This window comes from Anopheles ziemanni, chromosome 3 (assembly GCF_943734765.1).
Source record: "Anopheles ziemanni chromosome 3, idAnoZiCoDA_A2_x.2, whole genome shotgun sequence".
NCBI lineage: Eukaryota > Metazoa > Arthropoda > Insecta > Diptera > Culicidae > Anopheles > Anopheles ziemanni.
In genome coordinates this window covers 26,258,431-26,280,397 of record NC_080706.1, presented here as the reverse complement: position 1 = coordinate 26,280,397, position 21,967 = coordinate 26,258,431, and the positions used below count along the sequence as shown (strand labels likewise).

Here is a 21,967-nt window from a genome sequence, read left to right as displayed (position 1 = left end):
AGTAAGGACAGTTCTCAACGGACTGGTGAACCGGAAAGTACGATGCAGCGAGAAGCTCGACCTCCAGGATCGGCCCCGCAAGGCAAATATCACTGGGAGAAATTTATCCAGCCCATTCGGTTCACCGTTTGGACTTGGGTAATCTGTGGGCTCTACAATAGGAAACCGCAAAGCGCCCTATACCGGGCGTATCGGTACGCCTTCAACTTCACCATCATGGCGGTGTATCTGTTCACGCTGACGCTCAACATGTTTGTGATGCAAACGTTTGAGCAACTGCTCCTGTACACCATGTACATCGTGTTCACCGAGATCGTAATGGTAATGAAGGCCTTCATTGCCTACTACAACTTTGATCGCATCTACAAGCTCTACCATCGCACGATCGCGGACGCCTTCCACCCAAAGGATGAGCTGGAGCAGAAGCTGTACCGTGCGGGAGTCGGAGAGATCAAGTACTACAGCTATCTGTACGTGCTGGCCGGCAATCTGGCCGTCGCAAGCTCGTTGCTGTACCTTCTCCACAAGGACTACCGTATGCCGTACTTTCCGTGGATGTTTGGCATCGAGTATGGACCGGAGGCACGGATGAACTATGGTATCATCTTCGGTTACCAAGTGCTCGGTATGTACTTCCACATGCTGGTCACCGTGGCGGTGGATGTGCAGCTTTGCTACTTGCTCGGAATGATTTCCATCCATCTGGACTTGCTGGACAAACGGTTCCGGATGCTATCCACATCGCAGCAGTTCCAACATTCGTTCATTGAGCTTGTACAACAGTACGAAATGGTACATCGGTACGAGATCGGTCATTGTTCAAAGGGTGTTTTGCAGTGATCTAGATCGTATATGCTCACCTTACAACGTCTCTTCCCTCCTCAGCATGGTTCGGGAGGTGCAGCAGCTCTACTCTCCCGCATTTTTCGTGCAATTCAGTGCCAGTGGGTTGGTGATCTGTGCGACCGCTTTTCAGGCATCATCGATGGTAAGTCGAACAGCAGAACACGATTAACAAACCAATCGACACTACGCGTGCACCCTGTTTGCAGCTCAACGTGTACGAACTTACCGCCATTCAAAACCTGCTCTACATGTTGGCGATGATGTTCCAAATGTTTCTACCGTGCCGGTTCGGCAACGAAGTGACCCGCAAAAGTACTGCCCTCAGGACCGCCGTTTACAGTTCGCACTGGTACGGTATGCGTCTACGGGAGCGAAAGTTCTTGCACATGCTGCTGCAGCGCATGAACAAACCGTTCACCCTCAGAGGGTATCATTTTTTCAACTACAATCTACCGGCCTACACCTCGGTAACACGTGACAAACGAGCACTTTTCTTAAGGTATGCCACGATTGACATGATTTTCTTTTCCAGACACTCAATATGGCATATTCTGTATACGCATTGCTGCAACGTATGGCCTTGAAGAGATCCTAAGTGAAGCAGATTAAAAAAAATAATTTGATGTATTCACAATATTCAGCAACTTCAAATGCAACCATTCTGAAATTGATTCCTTCAATGGTGAAAATTCTATCAGAACATTACAATTTACAAAACACACACTCGCACAACCAACATTGGTCGTCTTTATATGCTCTTGATGGTAGAAAAGGCTGAGAAACAGGTTCCGCAAGTTAATACGGTGTACTTTCTTTGCGTTTCATAGAACTGGTTGAAACTAGACTCCATGTAACTTGTCCAAATAATGATGCTCTCTTATCAAGCATTGTGGCCCGCAAGCAGACGCGTCTTTCCAGCGTCAGTGTCTATCAGTTGAAATTAAGCCATAGACCAGATAAGTGCCGTTCTTGTGTGGAGAAAGTCAAGTTGTACTACGATTCTTCACAATGTCCATCTGGAAACGCCCGGATACCGTTCCCTTTCCCACCGTTTGGCACAGATTTAGCGGCCGTTCTCCCGACACGGCGGAACTGGACAAATACGTTGTGCAGGATATACCAGAGGATCGATTCGACGACTGTATCGACCATATGTGCTCGTACTTCCTGCGCGACGAGCCAATATGCCGTTGTTTGGAACTAGCGAACGATCCGATCGCAATTGCCGATATCAGCACCATTTGGCGCAAGGTGCTACAGCGACGATGTGCCGTTGTGTGTTTTCGGGAGGCCGATGATCGCGACGAGATCGTGGGAATCAACATGCTGAATGTCGTCTCGCGCGACGATCCAAAAACCACCGAGCAAATTTCCTCGACTGGCCTGAAGGTGTTCTACGACTGCACCATTCACATGACGGAACGGGGGCAACTGTTCGAACGCTTTTCGGTGGACCATTTTCTCTCCGCGTGGGGCTTGTCGGTACATCCGCGCTTCCGTGGGCTTGGGCTGGCAAAGGAAATTCTGCGCGCTCGTATTCCTTTCTGCCAAGCAATGGGACTCAAACTGTCGGCGACTGTTTTCTCTCATCCTGGATCGCAGATACCGGCGGCGAGGGCGGGCTTTCAGGATGCCGTGGTGGAAAAGTTTTCCGATCTGGCCGAGAAAGGATTCGTTATGCCAGGCATCAACGTGGAGTACAATAAGCTAATGGTGTTGAAGGTAGACCATCAATAGTGAATCGTGAATGTGAATAAAGTAAGATAAGTAGGAAAAGAATTGTAAGCTTTAATAATATTCTGAAAGAAAATAAATAAATGATTTTATTCAGAACAAAAAAAATCTACCCGCATGGGCCGCTTTTAAAAACATTTCACTTCAACAATTTTAGTATTTGCATATGATGGCGAGGTAAAAAATTCCCGGCGGAAAATTCCAAAAGGTAGTGAGAGGAACACGATCAAATCGAATAAGCCTCAAACGAAGTTTATTTGCAAAATGGCTTACAACACAACGTATGCTTTATTTGTAAAAATGAGGCACACCCGAGTTGAAAATAAATATCTTAGAATAAATTGCAGATGTAAGGCCTCGTTTAGGTATTACGTTGTACGTCTTTTGTGACTTTCGCATAAGGTGATTCATAAGTCGTCTCAAAACTAAGCTAAATGTCGAAAAATGCTCGTTTATGCTGGAAGAAAAATAATTCAAATTCATTACCCTGCTGAATGTGACCTCATTGCCCTTGTAGTAAAACCTGTTTTAGCTAGATTGCTTTTTTTAATTGCTTCTCTAAACGCATCAAAAGTCACGGAAGCCAACCCCCATATTCGAGGAAGACATTCGAGGTGTGATCGTTCAACGTTCAGTAGTCTTTAGTCGCGATCTAACGCCAAAAGTGTGTTTTGGAGAAATATCCTGATAAGACCTGTTCACTGGGCTGATTTACAGTTTCAAAAGATACACAGTTTAACATGTACATCTGGAAACGACCGGATACCGTTCCATTTCCCACCGTTTGGCACAGATTTAGCGGCCGCACTCCCGACACGAATGACCTGGTCAACTATGTAGTGCAAGATATACCAGAGAACCGATTTGATGACTGCATCGAGCATATGTGTTCCTACTTATTGCGTGATGAACCAACATGTCGTTGTTTTGCACTGGCCGATGATCCAATCGCCATTTGGCGGAAGGTGCTGGAGCGACGATGTGCCGTTGTGTGTTTTCGTGAAGGTGATGATCGTGGCGAGATCGTGGGAATCAACATGCTGAACGTCGTCTCGCGCGATGACCCGAAATCGGCCGGTCAATATCGTTCAGTTGGCCTGCAGATTGTCTACGACTGCACCATTCACATGACGGAACGGGGGCAACTGTTCGAACGCTTTTCGGTGGACCATTTTCTCTCCGCGTGGGGCTTGTCGGTGCATCCGCGCTTCAGTGGGCTTGGGTTGGCAAAGGAAATTCTGCGCGCTCGCATTCCTTTCTGCCAAGCGATGGGACTCAAACTGTCGGCGACTGTTTTCTCGCATCCTGGATCGCAGATACCGGCGGCGAAGGCGGGCTTTCAGGATGCCGTGGTGGAAAAGTTTACCGATCTAGCCGAGAAAGGATTCGTTATGCCAGGTATCAACGTGGAGTACAATAAGCTAATGGTGCTGAAAATTAGTAATGGTAACTGAATGACTTTTTAATGTGAACGTAAAATGCGGATTTAAGTGAGCCTTACTACTTCGGAAAAATGTGACAATTTAGAAATGACAACAAATAAAAATAACACCATAACAAAACGTTCTTTAATGTTTAGTTTCTCAGACTCTTTAGCACGCAAAGGAAAATGAATTCACCAAGGCTTGAATTTTCTTGTTCGATATATTATTCCGCATACACTTTGCAATTGCCGTGTCTTTCATTCTGCTTCCCCGGCGACCGTCGTTAAGTACTCGGTACAACTGAGAAGCTCCAATCCTATGAACCCTGCGACACAACATGCCTGCAATTCAGCGATTCAATTATCGATTTTCGTTGCAACTGCATTACCTGATACTAATAATTAGTTACATAATATCTATTCATATTTCTGTTTGTTTTTTTTACGGGATAAGATCCACAATGTCTCCTACTTGTGCTGCCCTTTTCGATACGCGTTCATGTACGAGCAACAACCTTCTACGCGCGTACACACGCACGTTTCACATCGTGCTTTACTTGATAGTTATTGAGTATAAATTACTAAAGTATAACTTAATGTGTTAATGCATGAAAAAGTATTATTAGAAGTGCTGTTTTGGAAGCGATGATATGATGATCAAATTTTACGATCAATCAAATCATGACTACGCAAAGGAAAAAGGATTGTCCTATCGTGCGCATCATTGACATTCAAAGCCATATAGTTATATTCAGCCTTACCACGGACTTCGATTGAATCGAGCTGCCTATTTTCATTCATATCATGCCAAAGGAACCGAACCGTTTGCTTAATATGGATGAAAGTTGAAAGCCCAGTTCGTTCGGATTCATTCGATCGAAGTCCGTGCTGAAACTGAATAAGTTAATAGAAAAAAGCACACATCTCTAATGCAACCACTTGCAGTTGGAATGAAGGATTGCCCCTAGGTGCAAGAGGGGGGAAGGAAAGTGAAGTCATTAGTGGAAAAAGATGATACATGTAAAACACTTTTAATGGTTACATTTCTAAAACAAATATGTTTGCTAGCAGATGTTCAATTCAATTCTTCTGCATTACATGCAAACACACACTTCCCTCATGTACCAAATGACATAAAAACACAAGACACACCATCGAACAAAGGGCAACAATTTTATAAAAAAAGGACTCGCTTACAGGGACATTTCTACCAACTGAAAGAGGAGTGTCATTTTTCAAAGCGACATGTAGTCATGTGAGGTGTGTATAGGCAACAATGAAAAACACCATTAAAACTTTGGAAAAAGCGTCGCTCAGAGCAGTTGGAATAAGGATATACAGTGAATAGCCCTAACACTGATTGGCCATTACATTGGTAGACCGACCGTATTCCATGTGTCTTTCTGTGCGTGGAATAAGGAATTCTTATTACTTCCCTATATTTGCTGCTCGACTGTAGTATCGCTTACATAAGGTGAACACTCTCTTGTCTATTCCGATTGCCTCCTGAAGGATCGTTCAATTGCATAGTTTATGTTAGTCTATTTGTCTAGATTTTAAACCAAAAATGTGTGTGCCACTGCGCATTGCACTAATAAAGTTATGCCTCCCTTCCGGCATTAAAAATGAAAACAGTACAAAAATCGTCGCGGAAGCCTAAAGCGTTGAACGATACTTCCGCTATCCACTGATAGCCGGTGACCTGAAACAGGCTTTTTTTATTAACCTGAGAGAAGCGTTTCTATTATCAGCCCTCGAAAACCCTCTTTAAAATGAACTCATGCTCAGTGCGCTGGTCCATTATCTTCCTGGCCACGCCAGCTCCATTCCTTCCAAATGCTTACCACTTTCCGATAGAAACATGCACGCACGAACGATACGCAAACACAGCCCTCTGGCGGCGACACAAACTGCTGGAGAAAACGCAAATGCTAGCCGGGCGCCTTAGAAGGTTTTCCGATGGATCGCCCGTTGACCGTCCTCATCGAATTCCCGCTTCGAGATCCACATCTTTTTGAATGTGTCGAGAGAGGCCAAAATCGAACCGCCCATCCAGGTCGAATAGATGCGCTCCTGCGGTGCGGCAATCTGTGCGTGATGAAAAGCGAAAAGAAAAGTAAAATTTTGCTCGTATCCTAAAATTTTGTCAATTTACCCTAATTTTCATATCCTTCGCCACGTGTTTTCGGATCTCCGACAGTAGTCGATCGCCGAAGCCCTTAAACAGCGTCGATCCACCCGAGAGCACTATGTTCTGGTACAGCATCTTCCTTAGATCCATGTCGGACTTTTGAATCGAATAGATAAGCACCTCGTGTATGCCCTCGCATTCCTCACCGAGCATGTGCGGGCGGAACAGTACTTCTGGTGCTCGGTAGCATGCCGGGCCGATCTCGAGTACGTTTCCGTCCGGCAGCGTGTACTTCGTTTTTTCCGTGTCTACCGTTTCCTCCTTCAGCGGGTTCGTCGCTAGCGAGCACACTTTCTCCTTGATCGAGCGAACAATCTCGAACTCGGCCGTCGTGCGGAAACTGAAGCCTTCCTTCCGGATAAGCGTCTTCAGGTAGCGGGTCACGTCACGCCCGGCAATGTCCACCCGCATAATGCTGTGCGGCATGGCGAAACCTTCGAAGATTGGCACGGCATGCGTAACACCGTCACCCGAGTCCAGCACCACTCCGGTCACGCGCCCCGTCGCGTACAGACTCAGCACAGCCTGCATCGACACGAACAGTGCAGGCACGTTGAACGTTTCGAAGAAAATTTCTGCCGCCTTCTCGCGGTTTTTGCGCGGGTTCAACGGCGCTTCGGTGAGCAGCACCGGATGCTCCTCGGCGAAGGTGGCCAGCTCATCTTTGCTGTAGATGTAGGTCCAGATTTTTTCCATATCGTTCCAGTCGGTGACAATGCCGTGCTCCATAGGGTAGCGAATACTCAGCAGCCCCCGATAGTCTTCTGCCTTTGGTCCCACGAACATGTCTCCCTCCAGTGCACCGGCCATCACGCGTACATGCTTCGGTCGTCCCATGCTACAAGTGAGGAGGTTAAGTGAGAAACCATTAAGAACGTATTCTTTTCAACACCATCACAGTAACCATTGGTTAGGTTACTGCTGCTACGTTACTCACTAGTTGGGAAAACGGCATTTTGGTATGTGATCGCCAGCAAAACCAGCCTTAATCATTCCAGAGCCCTGCAAAGAAAGTTAGGAAGAATCGATTCGATCGCGGATAAGAAAGACACCTTATCAGACAGCGATGTACGCGGATCGGGTTAAACAAATTCGCCGAACGCTGGGAGCAGTGGTTCCACCAAATCCTAATTTCACCGTTTTTGACCGGCACCGTATCGCAGTGGTAGATGAGTTCTATTTGCGTTGTCAGCAGCAGCGAGACTACTACCGGGATCGTACGGGACTTTTAAAGCAGCTGCCGGAATTTGAGCGTCCTCTAAGCAGAAGCTTCTCGCAGCTAACGAATCCTACGAAAGAATATCTTCGCCTACACGGCTGTTCGGTCGCATATGGCACGACGAATGATTTTTAGGAGTTTTGCGATATCCAAGTGATTTGAAAATTAAATTCCCAGAGTGTCCACTCCCAACAGGTTGGCATGTAATCCATTTTTTTCTCCGTTTCCTTTAGGAATAATCTGAAAACGTATTCCATCCGGTGATGTCATTGCAGGTTCCTTCGATGCCTTCATTCAACAGACGTCCACGGTTCTTCAGTCATCGTTTGTCAACTTTTTACCCCTACTTCGGCTCTTTTCCAATACCTTCCCCCTCGTCCACCAGCATCAGAGTAACCGTACGCACGGGTTTCCGGGAGGAAGTTGGTGGAGCGATGCGTCGGCAGGATTTCTTTTTCTTTAACGTCACCTACGCAGCCCCCTGCCGACCGTGGCCCGCTAACCAAATATGTGAGGGAGTGTTCGGTTTTCACCTTGTCCCTCCAGACTACTTACATTGTCGATGACGACCGGTTGATTCACTATCACATCGTACGGTTCCATTGTGCTGATCGTTGCCTGGTGGTGCTTCCGGAGGAACCAAAAACCGGAAGAGAAAGAAAATGTGTGCTAACCGAAAGAAAACTCTTCGGTACGCAAGGAGAAAAGGAAATTTTGTTTTCACTGATACACTTTCCACGAAACGCAGCAGCAGCAGTGCTACTCAGCGGCCCCGTTGGTTTTTTTGCAGTCGTTGACAGTAGTGTTGGCAGAATCGGGACTCGGAAGATTCGAAGATTCGATCCCTAGAGGGATTCTAAAGATTCGAATCCCATTTGACGGATTCTAAAGATTCGAATCCCTTTTGACGGATTCTAAAGATTCGAATCCCTTTTGACGGATTCTAAAGATTTGATTCGATTGGGACTCGAATCTGATTTGATTTGTTAAGGACTCGAATCTGTTTTGATTTGTTTGGGACTCGATTTGATTCGATTCTGACTTGATCCTAAACTGTTAGAATCGACTCACAATGATTTGAGTCGAATTAGTCACATAACTAGTCGATCTAGAGACAATGTAATTGATTTAAATTTACTCAAATCGAACGCTGGGTAGAATGTCCAATGGACATAGATTGAGTTTTTTGCGCGATTTGCAAGTAAGGCTCTAGAAAAATTCCTAGAACCTATTTTTTACAAAGAAATACAGTAGAATGTCCATTATCCGAGTGCTTGGACCGACTGTTTCTTGGATTGGGATTCGGATTTGGGGATTTGGTTTACCCACCACTAGCATAAAGCTGCAGCGCGCAAACAAGCTTCAAAAACTTGGTCGCAGCTTGAAATAATGACTGAAATAGCCAAATTGCTAATAACTTTTTAGTGCCTTGGTCAATTTCAACAACAGACACCTCAAATGAAAGGTCTTTTGAAGGCAAATAACTTATAATAATACAAAAAATATTCTACCTCAATTCTTATTTTATTAAATAAACATTTGAATAGGATTTAGACACAGATACCTTGTTTGGTATTTTCTGCTGAAATAACAAATTTGTAAATAATTTTTGATTCTTTCCACCAATTTGTACATGTAACCTCATAAATGAAAAGGATGAACAATCGGAACATCAGGCTGATGTGCATTTTTTCCATACTTACAGGACTGGCAGCAATGGCAGTTAACATCTAAAGAACGATGACATGCGGCAGCCTCCGGCGAGCATTTTCGGGCCCATAGATTCATCAAATAGATGATATGAAAGATCATCTAGGCGACCATGTAAGTAAAAACAATGTATTGAAGAACAGTGCAATTAGAACAGTGAGCTAATCCTTAATTACTTCTGTATCATACTTACCGGCATGGTAGCGATGGCAGTTGAAAAACACAGTACGACTATGAGGAGCGTGTATGTAGGAAGGACTTCGCGGGTAGCATGCGGCAGTAACTGGTAAACTTTTACGCAAAAGAGGATCCATCTATTTTGGGTACAATTCAATCATGGAACATGGTGTTAGGATAGTTTGTTTTTTCCCGGTACCCGGACTAGTTAGCAAACACGTTGGTGCGATTGTTGCGTGTATTCTACGATAGCTAGTTTGATTATTTTTTGTTAAAGCCAAGAAAAATGCATTTTACGCACTCTGTGAGCACCCAAAGAGGCGGGCGGTTCCTAAGAACAGACTCGAATGTGTCATAAGAGCATCCCTCACTACTCCCTTAAAAACTCGGCAAAAAGCTGTTTCTTACACCACCAACCTCGCATGTTACCTGTCCTAACTAAGATATTAGCCACGCAACAGCTACTGTTGATTCCGTTCAAATATAGTGGTCTTACTAGATCCTGACATCCCTGGCGAAATATACCCTAATCAAAATTTGGTGTGGCCTGTCGCTAAGCATGAAAAGGTGGTGGTGGTACATTTTTACTATTCCTACCTCCGTATGCTTCGTACCTGACCAAGGGAAAAATAGGTGGCATACCAAAATTGACTATGTAAAACTCTTTGAAGTAACTAAAAGAGCTCGAAAATGCTCGAACCTCCTAACTAACCTAACCCTAACGAAATACATAGTACGCTATCCCTGCCTAAGTAGTCATAATTACGCATCTCCTACACTTCATCTAGTGCCGCATCCCTGACTAGCTCTGCCCTATCAGTTGTTTGATTCGAACGTCTCCTAACTAACCTAACCCTAACGAAATACATAGTACACTATCCCTGCCTAAGTAGCCATAATTACGCATCTCCTACACTTCATCTAGTGCCGCATCCCTGACTAGCTCTGCCCTATCATTTCCCTAATTAAGGGAATAATGACGCACTGGCGTTGCCTGGCTGGCTGACTGGCTGGTTGGTTAGCTGGTACTTCAGACGTCCCTACGATGTCATCTTATGTTGTGTCTTCTGGATGGGCTGTAATGGATACTGAGTTAATACAATTGTAAAATATAGTATAGGATTGCAGGAGGAAGGAGTACCAACCGTGCTCTAGCCGTGGGGAGTTTCGAAGATGGGCTTACCTATACAAATTTCATAGTGTTGTTTTGGGCATTAAATTATGTAGACATAATGAAGTCATATTCTCAAAGGATTCATCAACAGGTTATCTAACAGACAGTCACCACTGTAGCCACGAATACTACTGAACGTGCCAGGACTGAGTATCTCAATATGTTTGACATCCAAGTGTGTTATGCAACCAGTAACCTGCTGCTGGAATAGGGAAAACTATCCAAACCAACAATCCCGGAACAGAATAACTAAATTAGCGTCTTCATGATCGGTCCTGAAGCGCTTGGTTCTCGGTTTGAGGTCACTAACTTGCAACGAATGTTTAGTATTTTCAGTTTGTTCACAAATATGAAGCATGAACAAAAATATCGAAGCGTATTTTCTTTTGACAAAAAGTACCAACAGTTACATTGCATTGATTGCTATAGCAACCAGCTTGATTTGGGAAAGAGTAAAATTTTCGCGCGGCACCGGGCCCGGGCCTTATGAAATGCGTTCAATAGAGTCAAGTAAAAAAATACTCGACGCCGGGTAACTAGCAATGGTCTCCGTATAATTTAACAAAAAAAAGAAGAAAAACAAAAAGCACCACCAACAGAAGTGATGACGAATTTCCTTAGAACTGTTTTATCCAATACACGATTCTTCAAGTGCTTCGAAACACATACAAAACCCAAATTAATATAAAATACAGTCACACAAAACAAAAATATCGCCATGATGTACAAATCAACCAGAACGAAATCCAGAGCTCACTCCGATGGACAAACACGAGGCAACTGAAGGATTTAATTGATCCACATTTCAGCAATAATTATTTCAAAGCTTCCTGAGATAATATGAAGTCGTACAATACCGATTTAACCGGTTCGATAAGTGACTTGGACGACAAGTGAACAAGTGATAACTGGACTTGAAATAAAACGTTGAATGTTATATTTGACTAAAATTTCATATTCCACCTCCTAGAAGATAGCTTTCACATAAAAAAAAGTCATAGTGCCCGTGTAACCGGGCAAATAAGCTAGTAATTTGTAAAAAAGCGTATCGAACGAAAAATAAAGTTAGTAATCTACAAGCGACAACTCGCCTCTTAGCTCCTACGTCGATGGAAGTGCCACCTGGGAGCGCATCGTTCGCAAATTTCTACAATAAATCATTCGCAGTGGCAGATTATCCTATGGGTGGAGTTGGCGGCCGCTAGAAGCCTCGCCGGTCAGAGAACCCCTTTAAAAATACTACATAATTGAGAGTTAACCAAGATCGTGTGTGCAAACGACCGATAGAAGTGAAGAGTTCTCGCAATTCTTACTAGAAATTACCATATTGCTATGTTCAGTTTGGTAATTATTAGCGACGTACAAGTTAATTAACAACTATAAAATTACGCAAAACAAGCGACTTAAATGAAGCGGTTTGAAAGTGGAGCAGTAAACCGTTGAAAATTAAAAAAAGAAGAAGAATTTATTTATTTTCAAGAAAATGGTTTGGGTAAATTTATAAGATTTAAAATGGTTCGAACTTGGTTGACAATGAAAATGCAGACTCCTCAACCGTCTCTACCCAAGTAACATTTCCAAGACCTAACCGCGTGACTACATTAAGCGTACCATACCAAAAACCTGGTACGGTCTAGTGACAGCTTACCAGTGACGATGGTGCGATAGAAAGAGAGAAAAATCGGGTTTTACCACCTGGGCCGCACCATTTTTTGATATGGTACGCTTAATGTAGTCACGCGGTAATAGACTTTTACAAGTTTTATCAATGTTTTAACATGGGTGTACCAAGTCCAATTGGTTTTATAGAGGTTTCTCAGCAGGCAAAATAGTTTTAATAATTTTGACATCCTTAAAACCTTTTGAGGATAGCTATAAAACCGCTCATTAAGTCTAAAATCTTAGTAGACTTGAAGAATCTGTAAATACGCTGTTAAGTCCTTCTTAAAACCTTCTCTTAAAACCAATCAGTGATTTTTGGTCTAGAAAAGGTTTTAAGGGGTGGTTTTGACAACGTTCTGTAGAGTGGGCCCTCTTACACTTAAAACGGGCTTATGAAGGTTTTATCACAACCTTTAAGATATTTTACTCTTCAGATGAGACTTAATGATGAGCATGAACAACAACGTTAGAACCATGATAAAACTTAAAATGTTACTTGGGTAGGAGCACCGGAGATCCTGGAGCCAGAAACAACTACCATGTCTTAAAGCCAACAAGAAACTGAAATAATTGTTTCAACTTCAAATTTTGATTTTGAAACTGTTGCAACATGAAAAATAATCTTTTCCGATGTTTTTATTAACCACATAATGAAAAAAAACCTGCAGATTATGGCAATATCGAGAGTTCTAAAACCTCTTTATAAAGATGAGGATGACGTTTACTGCAGAAAGTTCAATACAGAACATTTTTGACTAAAAAACCAACGGAGCATCAGAAGAAAGCACTTGGTTGTTATTTTCGGAAACTACCAAAAGTGTTAATTATTACCCATGAATCAAAAGAACACATCACATCTATTTGTAACTTGTACAAAAGGTTTATTTTACCGTATTTAATCGAGTATGGTGCGCAGACGAGTATAGTGCGTACCTAAACTAAAACAAAAGTATTGAGAAGTTCATCTTGGTTACTTGCTAATGGGTAACTTCCGAATATAGTGCGCAGATAGTATTTGATCGATCTTTTATCTGAGAAAAAATGCGCACTATATTCGATAAAATACGGTAACCCAAACTAAAGACACAAAGTTAATAAATGAAAGAGGAAAGAAACAAAATTATTGGAGAGAAGTACTAAGATCTTATAAAAAACTGAAAAAAAGAAGTAAAAAAACAATAATTATGGATATTGCAAACTGTAGAGCACAGTCATCTGACGTTGCAATATGTCTGCTAAATACTTGAGCCTTCGCGCAAGCATTAACCGGAACAGTGCAGGTACTATGAGTGAAATATACCATGTGCAAATCACTCATAAAATTCAATTTTTAATTTTACAGCTACAAATTATAAGGCAGCAGTGCAATTTTTTCAGCTAAAATGCATTTTTACCTCTTCAACCCATCGTTGGAAAATTGTAACAAAAAAAAATTAAAAAGGAAAACAATCATTCAGTGACTCGGTGGTCAACTAGAGTCGACGCGATCTTAGCTTTAAAACCCAGGTTCGGAGAAATCAAAAATGCATTGCAAAAAATTTGTAACGGTAAAGATAAAAAAGCAATAACAATAGATGAAACAAACACGCTTCTCCATCAAATGAGTAAATATGTGGTTGTTTTAATAGCCGTAATTTGGAACACGCTGCTTCAGAAAATAAATGCTACAAGCAAGACGCCTCAAACAGTTGAATGTGAACTATTGCAAGGATCAGTGTTGTTGCAATCGTTAGTAACATTCATCAAGAGTTTTCCGGCAGATTTTGCGAATGTAGGAATAACAGCTAACGAGTCATCTTATAGTTCAGTTCAGAAGAAAATCGTGTGCGTAAGCGAGACGAACACAAATTTTCTATCAATTAAGAATTTGTAATTAATACATTCTATGTCATTTGTGATAATGTAAAATCTCTAACATTACAAAGGGCTATTATTATATAGAATCTTTCCCCTGATGATAGAAAGAAAATTTTAAAACTTTTGACTTAAATTTATAAACTTTCATTAATCACAGCATGCTTTAATTGCAAAATATAACAATAATATAATCATACAGTAGATATTTAATGCTGGTTAATATAAAGTTCTGTAAAGGGTTGGATCCGACGCCTCCTGAAGGCTACTATAGGCTCTCCTCCCCAACTCCTACTCAATACGTCCGCGACGTACAGAACGGTAACTTGTCGCCTAAATATCCAAGCTTGGGTACACGGGGAAACCCACCCCCTTGGGCGGATGGGCGGCAAGGCTGAATTGAGAGGGGGAATGGACTGCTACTTGCTAGTAGTTCATCCCCGAGCGTCTGTTCTCCATGTTAGGAGCGGCTTGAACCAGCGTCTGTTCCCCATGTTAGGGGCGGCTGTACACCCTGTCCTGGCATCCTACGGGACGTAAAACAGCTAGCGAATGCTGCAGCGCGAAATCCGTCAGAACGTGGAACACTACAAACGACTGAGGACACAACAAACCCGGCTCTTCGAGAGCAAGAAGCGTCGCTTCGAGGAGTCGGATGAACAACTGATGCAGCAACTAACTCAGTCGGGGGAAACTCGCCAGTTCTACAGGATGTTGAGGAAGACACAAGGCGGCTTCACGCCAAATGTCGCAATGTGTCGTGACGAGGAGGGCAACATTCTTACGGACGAGCGAGAGGTGATCGAAAGGTGGAAGTGCTACTTCAACGGACACCTGAACGGAGCGGAATTGGGGGAGTCCAGCAGCGGCGCAGGCAGAATTGAGCAGCACATTAGCCAGGAGGTAGATGACGAGGTGCTCCCACCATCCTTGGACGAAGTCACTAGTGCCATCAAGCAGCTGAAACAGAACAAAGCAGCTGGCAGCGATGGGCTGGTGGCAGAACTATTCAAGATGGGTTCGGTAGAGCTTGCCGTCAGTATGCACCAGCTAATTGTGAAAATCTGGGAGCAGGAAAGGATACCGGAGGACTGGAAGCTGGGTGTCATCCACCCAGTGTACAAGAAGGGTGACAAAATGGACTGTGCCAGCTTTCGAGCCATCACAGTCCTCAATGCCGCCTACAAAATCCTATCCCAGATACTCTTCTGCAGACTCGCGCCCCTTGCTACAGATTTCGTCGGAAGCTACCAAGCTGGGTTTGTTGGAGGCAAATCCACCACCGACCAGATCTTCACTCTACGGCAGATCCTCCAGAAGTGCCGGGAGCACCAGATCCCGACGCACCACCTCTTCATCGACTTCAAGGCGGCCTACGATACCATAGATAGGAAGGAGCTATGGAAGACCATGCGGCAGTACAGCTTCCCCGAGAAGCTGGTTCGACTGCTAGAGGCCACAATTTTTTTTTTTGGACGAGGGTTCACATTGGCCTTGGCCCCGCCGTGGGACCACGACCAACATTACTCCCTCCTCTGAGCCTTTCACCTTCCGTCACGCTATGCACCTACACGGTAGAAGCAATGACGGAAGAGGCATCTGTCCCTAGGTTAAAATCTCAGTTTACGGACGCTGTGGCACGCAACTAACTCCTGAAGGGTGAAAGCGCGTGTCTCCAAAGGTCTAACAGGTACTACCCTGACTACCAGGGGCTATTTCCCAAGCCTAAGGCGACGGACTCGGCGCAATGCAACTTAAGCGGCTCAGAAGATCGATCCGACAGCTGACTTACATGACACCACTACCTCCTAAAAACCCGTAAATGGGACTTGCACTCAGGTTCTCCACTGACACCTCTGATCTGCGATCTTATGGCCCGCAAAATCGAGCTCCTGCCCGATCTACGTGCCGTCCCCGTACTGCACCCGCTGGTGCTTCCTTGGTCTGGCTGGTCAGGCCAGACCCTTGGCGGGTCTAGTTTCTGGTTTGACCTGGTCGTAGTTGGTAACTTGCATGGGTGCCACCTTGGTGCGCCAGTACACCGGTGTGTCCCTTACCAACAACTAACAGGTCGCCCCATAGACAAGACCCACCGCCTTCCTCCTTCTGCACCTATTGGTGCTCTCTTTGGCCCGGCTGCTGTTCTGCCGGGCCCCTTCTTGCAAATCTGGTTTCTAGATTGACCTGGTCGTAGTCAGACGGGTACCACCTTGGTGCCAACGCTCACCGGTGCATCCCTAACCGACAATTAACAGGTCGCCCCATAGCCAGACCTGCCCTTCCGCCTTTGTCACGAGCAACCCCAGCGCCCTGCTTACCAGTCAAAAGGGGATTATCAAATTATGCACATTCTACACATCTGTAACCGGTCGCCCCCGGAAACAAATCAATAGTTCCTTCGTAACCAGGGTTACTCGTGACCTTCGTGAATCTTCCAGGAGAGTGAATCCCTTCCGAAACACTCCCTACGTCTTCGCGGTCCTGTCCACTGACATAGGGTCCATCCTAACCTCCGGAGAGGCTAAACAGACCAGAGGGCTAGATACCTAAAACCAGGATTAAAGGTACCTTACAAGGCCCGTTCCGTCTGCGGCACACTACCAAACTCAATCCAGGCAGTTTGATCATCCTGGGTCCCAGCGGCAAAGGAGGAGGAATCTCGCACAAATCCTTCGAGAGTTTCACTCTGATAGTGCACGGGAGGTCGGGTACCCCTCCCACCCAGATCTCTGTTCGTCACCCCTGCCATCACTTCAGGGGGTCCAGTGGCGCCACGAGGAGGCCAGTATTCCAGGCGTTCACGCCGTCACACCGTTTGACCGGAGTGACCCCACATTGACTGCGAGCCCGCTAGAGGCCACAATGGAGGGGGTGCAGTGTAAGGTGAGGATTTCGAACATGCTGTCGGATCCGTTCGAATCTCATCGGGGTCTGAGGCAAGGTGATGGACTCTCCTGCCTTCTATTCAACATCGCTCTGGAAGGTGTCATGAGGAGCGCGGGCTTCGACATCCGTGGCACGATTTTCACCCGCTCTCTCCAATTCCTCGGCTTCGCGAATGACATCGACATCATCGGGCGGAACACAAGGACGGTGTGCGAGGCGTACACCCGACTGAAACGCGAGGCCGCAAGGATTGGATTGATGATCAATGCGACGAAAACGAAGTACCTGCTCGTCGGAGGCTCTGACAGTGACTGAGCCAGGTTGGGGAACAGTGTATCAGTGGACGGCGACGAACTTGAGGTAGTAGAGGAGTTTTGCTACCTTGGCACTGTCGTAACTCCGGACAACAACGTAAGCTGCGAAATCCGGAGGCGCATTGTTCAGGGGAATCGTGCCTACTATGGACTCCACAAACTCCTGCGGTCCAGATGGCTTCTCCCACGCACGAAATGTGTCATATACCGCACGCTGATTAGACCGGTCGTTCTCTACGGGCATGAATCCTGGACTCTGCTCACGGAGGACGCCAACGCCCTCGCAGTCTTCGAGAGGCGCGTGCTCCGGTCTATCTTTGGCGGTGTGTGTGAACAGGGCGTGTGGAGGAGAAGGATGAACCACGAGTTAGCTGAGCTGTATGGCGAGCCGGACATCCTGACGGTGGCGAAGGCCGGCAGGATTCGTTGGTTGGGGCATGTCATGAGGATGCCGGACTCATGCCCCACCAAGAAGGTGCTCACCAGCGACCCGCCCGGCACGAGACGACGAGGAGCTCAGCGAGCTCGGTGGATGGACCAAGTGGAGCAGAACCTGCGAGACATCGGATGCGACCGGGGTTGGAGGGCTGCAGCCATGGACCGAGCTACCTGGAGAACGATTGGTGACCAGGCCATGTCAGCACGACGTGCTCAACTGCGAGCGGGCCATTGAAGAAGAAGAAGTAATATAATGTTATATATACAAGTACCTTGTAAATTATACTACACAGGATGGGCAGCATGAACCAATGAGTTTGAAACGGCGGCGCGCCCGCAGCGAGCGCAGCGAGCGGACTGCGCTAGGTCTACCGAAAAAGGGAGTTTGTTATAAATTTGTGAAATAAGGGGGGCCCGTGGGCCCCCCTCATACCGCACCCCTAGGTTGATTGCGTTGCCGAACTAATATATCACCAATTGCATAAGTTTAGGTATATCATCGCACAAGAAAACGAAGGCAGGGGTCTCATTTATTCTTTCATCGATAAAAGTTTGACACGACACCTAATACAAACAATTCACATAACGGTATTTATATCACCCATTGTATACCTTTAGATTGCATTGTATACCCTTCGTCGCAGAATAGGTGTAGCTACAATCTAAACTAAGCCAAATCTGCCAAATGCTCCAAATGCAAAGAAAATTATCTCACCAATTAACTCCAGCATTCAAATGCAGCTTCTGCAAAAACGAGTGTCGCGAGGTTACCACTTGAGCATTCTACCGGGTAAAAATCTCCGGGGAAAATAAAAAATTCCAATACGCTCGAGCTACAAGGAGCATTCACTAGCCAATTCGAGCTCCTGGAAAATAATACTGTTGCCCCCTCACGTATAACACCTTCCTATCACTAGAAAAATTATGTATTGAAACACATACCAACCTTATTTCTAATCCAAAACCGACAAACTAACTGCTACTATCACTCTACTACCATCAAAACAGACAAACTAACTGCTACTATATATCTCCCAAAGGACGAACCCCTATATAAGAGTTCGGACAGAGTCAGTACGCCTCTGAATACGTGAAAGTGAACATAGTTTTCGAATCAACGTAAGAGGATATACCCCGAAATCGCAAAACAGAAGAAGAAGAAGAAGAAGTATATGTGGCAGCCTTACAATTTCGTACAGCACTGCACGATTTAGATAAATGTGCGACACCTCAAATCGAGAGAAATAATATTGAATTTTAACTTTGAAGAACACGTTAAATATATAATTACGTGAGGCACACATGCAGAGGCGGATCATAGGGTAAGCAAACTAAGCAGCTGCTTAGGCCCCCGAGTTATCGAGGGCCCCATCATTTACCCACCTTTTTTTTTAAATTTTAATGTTGAAATAATTTTAATATTTTTCAAAAAAAGTTGCATGTCTTATCAAATGTGTGATGAATTTGCGAATGAATTGGGCTTTGATTACGAAAAGGTGATCAAACGTCGCATTTTTGTGTTTTTTAAAGTTAACATAAAAAATACTGATGAACTAACATATATAAAAGCGAACAGTGTAAAGATCATTTTGCAAAAGAGGATAATCCTCAGAATAGTTTGAAGATAATGCATATGGGCTAGCAAAAGTAATGTCCTGCCCCAAACATAGTTATAATACTTTGCATTGCACTAAGCTGTTATTTTACGAATTTTTTGATAAAAATATTCGGAATTCAAAAGACTCAATAACTAATTAGATTAAAATGTAACACATTAAATTATTCGTCAATTTTGTTAATAGAAAATACTATTTGTGAAAAATGATTCTCTTGGATAGTTCGCAAAGATGGTTTGGCGTGAAATATGATTTTGAAAACAAGGCTTTTAGCATTTAAAACATGGGATAATATTGAGGAAAATGTTAGTCTGTAATGTAGTTGAAATATAATGTTGAATGTTGAATGCAATGTATGCTTTTGGGGCCTTCAACTTGTAGCTGCTTGAGGCCTCTAGAACACTTAATCCGCCTCTGCACACATGCCATATGACACCATCAGACCCCACGTGTACCACCGGCAGGCACCACGCGCAGGTAGAAGACGCCGACTAAGCGGAACCACCGGGACGCGCACCACGGGTTGCCAGGGCCAGTTAGCGAATAATAAAGTCAGTTCAGTTTAAGCAACTCATGAGATAGGACGTAGTCAAGCAAGAAATAAAGATTATTATCTTTTTTTTAAATTGAATTCTTCGTTTTTAAATCATAATCATAACTTTGATACTGCAAAGATCATAAACTACCTTGAAAATCTTTGTACTAGACTACAAACACCCTTTTATATCTTAGGCGATTTAAAGGTCTCAATCATCATGACCTGTTTGATAAGTTCAGATTATCCATGCTCAAAACCGGGGAACATACGAGATCAACATCACCCAGGATTCCAGGTAGTGCCCTAGGTATATCCCTATGCCCTGGACACTCAATTGAAGGTCATCCAAGACCAATTCGGCAGCGAATTTGGAGGTCATTTAAGATTGCAATGCCGAAGGCTTCCCATCCAACCAATCCGACACTAATGACTGGGTCAAATGCGATAAACTTATGACCGAAAAGTTCAGTATCGCGTCTCCAAACTCCTCCCTAGCGGAAGATTGCAGATCCTTTGGAATAGTTGTAAACGTATGTGCAATTGCATTTCAAACAATTGAATAATCAATAAAAAATAATTTAACAATACCTTCTAATTCCCCGGTGAGACCTAGAGGAAGGAGATATTCTCAGCTAAAAATAGCTACTGGTCAAAAAGCTCCACATAAAAAGAACGGTTTGTTTTAGCTGTGAACTACTTATGATTTCTTATAAGGAGCACATTTTAAACACCGGCTATAATTGCTTATGGATTATATATTGAAGTAGCGTTAAGTTGGATTAATAAAGCAGTGATTCCAACCAAACGAACTCCACATAATTATTTAAAGATAAATGATCCGTGGATATCATGACACCCACGAAGAACATACCTGCTGTGCCTGCAACGGTTGTTGGTCCTGCTCTTGTTGCTCCTGGTGTGCTTGCAACAGTCGCTGGGTTTGCTCTTCTATTTGCTGCTGTTGTTGCTGAATCTGCTGCCATAGTAGCGTATGAGCCTTCTGCTGCATGCTGCGTTCTTGGAGTAGTTGTTCAATTTGATGTTGTTTTTGAGCAACTTGTTGGAGCAGCTCTTGTTTTGTCAGCCGATGAGCCTTTTGCTCTTCTAAAAGTTTCTGCTGCAGTATTTCTATGTTTTTCTCCATCATTTTTATTTTTTTCTCCTGCTGTACTTCTTTAGTGAAGCAGTGAAGCTGCTGCTTTTTAGTGGGCGAAGCCCCTTGTGCGGTCGAAGTAGCCACTCGCTTCTGCTGTACGTTGGGATTTTGTGAAGACATATTTTCTGAAAAGTAAAAAAAACATCAGAAATCCGCAAAGTGTCAAAACGTAAATTTAACAAGATAAATTTTAAGATGAAGCAACCTCGGGGGTTTAACAGATTTATGAGAAAATTTAAGGAAACATTATCACATCCAGGTTAATAGTCAGTAATTGTTAATGAGTGTGTAGAGGTTTTTAGCAGCACTAATGTAGGCTTAGTGTTCATTTAACTAAATTATTCATCTCGAGGGGTTTTCATTCCATTTTTCCCTCATACTACCCAAAGAATGAATTTAAAAATATTATGTACCCAAGTAATTTTTATGTTTTATCATGGTTCTAAAGATGCCGAATAATAATTTTAAGAATAAACATTCTTATTAAAAGCTGTGATAAAACCTTTATAAATTGACCAAATATGGTGGTTGATCCGATACAGAATAAGGAACCTGACATCACCATAAAACTTAAAAAGGTTTTTCACACTTTAGTTGGTGCAAATCGGCCCTAAAATGTTAAAAATAAAAAAAAAACAAACGGAGAACCTTATTTACCAAAGAATTTAACTAATTCGTTTCTCGGTTTAGTACTTACAAACAACTTCCACGATTTGTCTCAGTTACATGCTTTTAAGAATTTTGATTCCGACAATCTTCTCGTTTAGGTATCCCGGATTATTCTCGGGCAGAGCTTTAAATGTTCATAGATAGTAAAATCGATTCAACTAATCTCAACTTGAGTAACATTAGTAACGTTTCCCAACTCATACTATGATAGAATTTCTCTTTAAATCTATCAATGAAGCGCTGATTATTATAACCAAATTCTTCTCAATGACATAAAAGCTAAAATTAAACTGAGAAACATGATAACAAGAAAATGGAAGAAACTTAGCTCCGAAAACCAGGCCAATTACTTCGCTAACA

General features: G+C 43.7%; 5 protein-coding genes across 5 annotated transcripts; 3 read left to right on the top strand and 2 right to left on the bottom strand.

The window, feature by feature from the left end:
- The first annotated feature begins 216 nt into the window (after window positions 1-216).
- On the top strand, window positions 217-1,441 carry LOC131287329 (odorant receptor 94b-like). Its single transcript, XM_058316368.1, has 4 exons — window positions 217-800; window positions 886-988; window positions 1,053-1,313; window positions 1,379-1,441. Exons 1-4 carry the CDS (start codon window positions 217-219, stop codon window positions 1,439-1,441), a joined length of 1,011 nt encoding a protein of 336 aa, XP_058172351.1.
- Window positions 1,442-1,854: 413 nt separating this feature from the next.
- Window positions 1,855-2,583, top strand: LOC131284424 (uncharacterized). The gene has a single exon (XM_058313281.1). The coding sequence runs from the start codon at window positions 1,855-1,857 to the stop codon at window positions 2,581-2,583; it is 729 nt and encodes a 242-aa protein (XP_058169264.1).
- Window positions 2,584-3,320: 737 nt separating this feature from the next.
- Window positions 3,321-4,034, top strand: LOC131284423 (uncharacterized). The gene has a single exon (XM_058313280.1). The coding sequence runs from the start codon at window positions 3,321-3,323 to the stop codon at window positions 4,032-4,034; it is 714 nt and encodes a 237-aa protein (XP_058169263.1).
- A 1,913-nt stretch (window positions 4,035-5,947) lies between these two features.
- On the bottom strand, window positions 5,948-8,184 carry LOC131286006 (actin-related protein 1). Its single transcript, XM_058314863.1, has 4 exons — window positions 7,969-8,184; window positions 7,132-7,196; window positions 6,159-7,032; window positions 5,948-6,091 (listed from the first exon to the last, which is right to left on the bottom strand). The coding sequence occupies exons 1-4, from the start codon at window positions 8,014-8,016 to the stop codon at window positions 5,948-5,950; spliced, it is 1,131 nt and encodes a 376-aa protein (XP_058170846.1). The 5' UTR covers window positions 8,017-8,184.
- A 12,445-nt stretch (window positions 8,185-20,629) lies between these two features.
- On the bottom strand, window positions 20,630-21,058 carry LOC131284420 (ataxin-8-like). Its single transcript, XM_058313274.1, has one exon. It carries the CDS (start codon window positions 21,056-21,058, stop codon window positions 20,630-20,632), a length of 429 nt encoding a protein of 142 aa, XP_058169257.1.
- Between the last annotated feature and the right edge of the window lie 909 nt (window positions 21,059-21,967).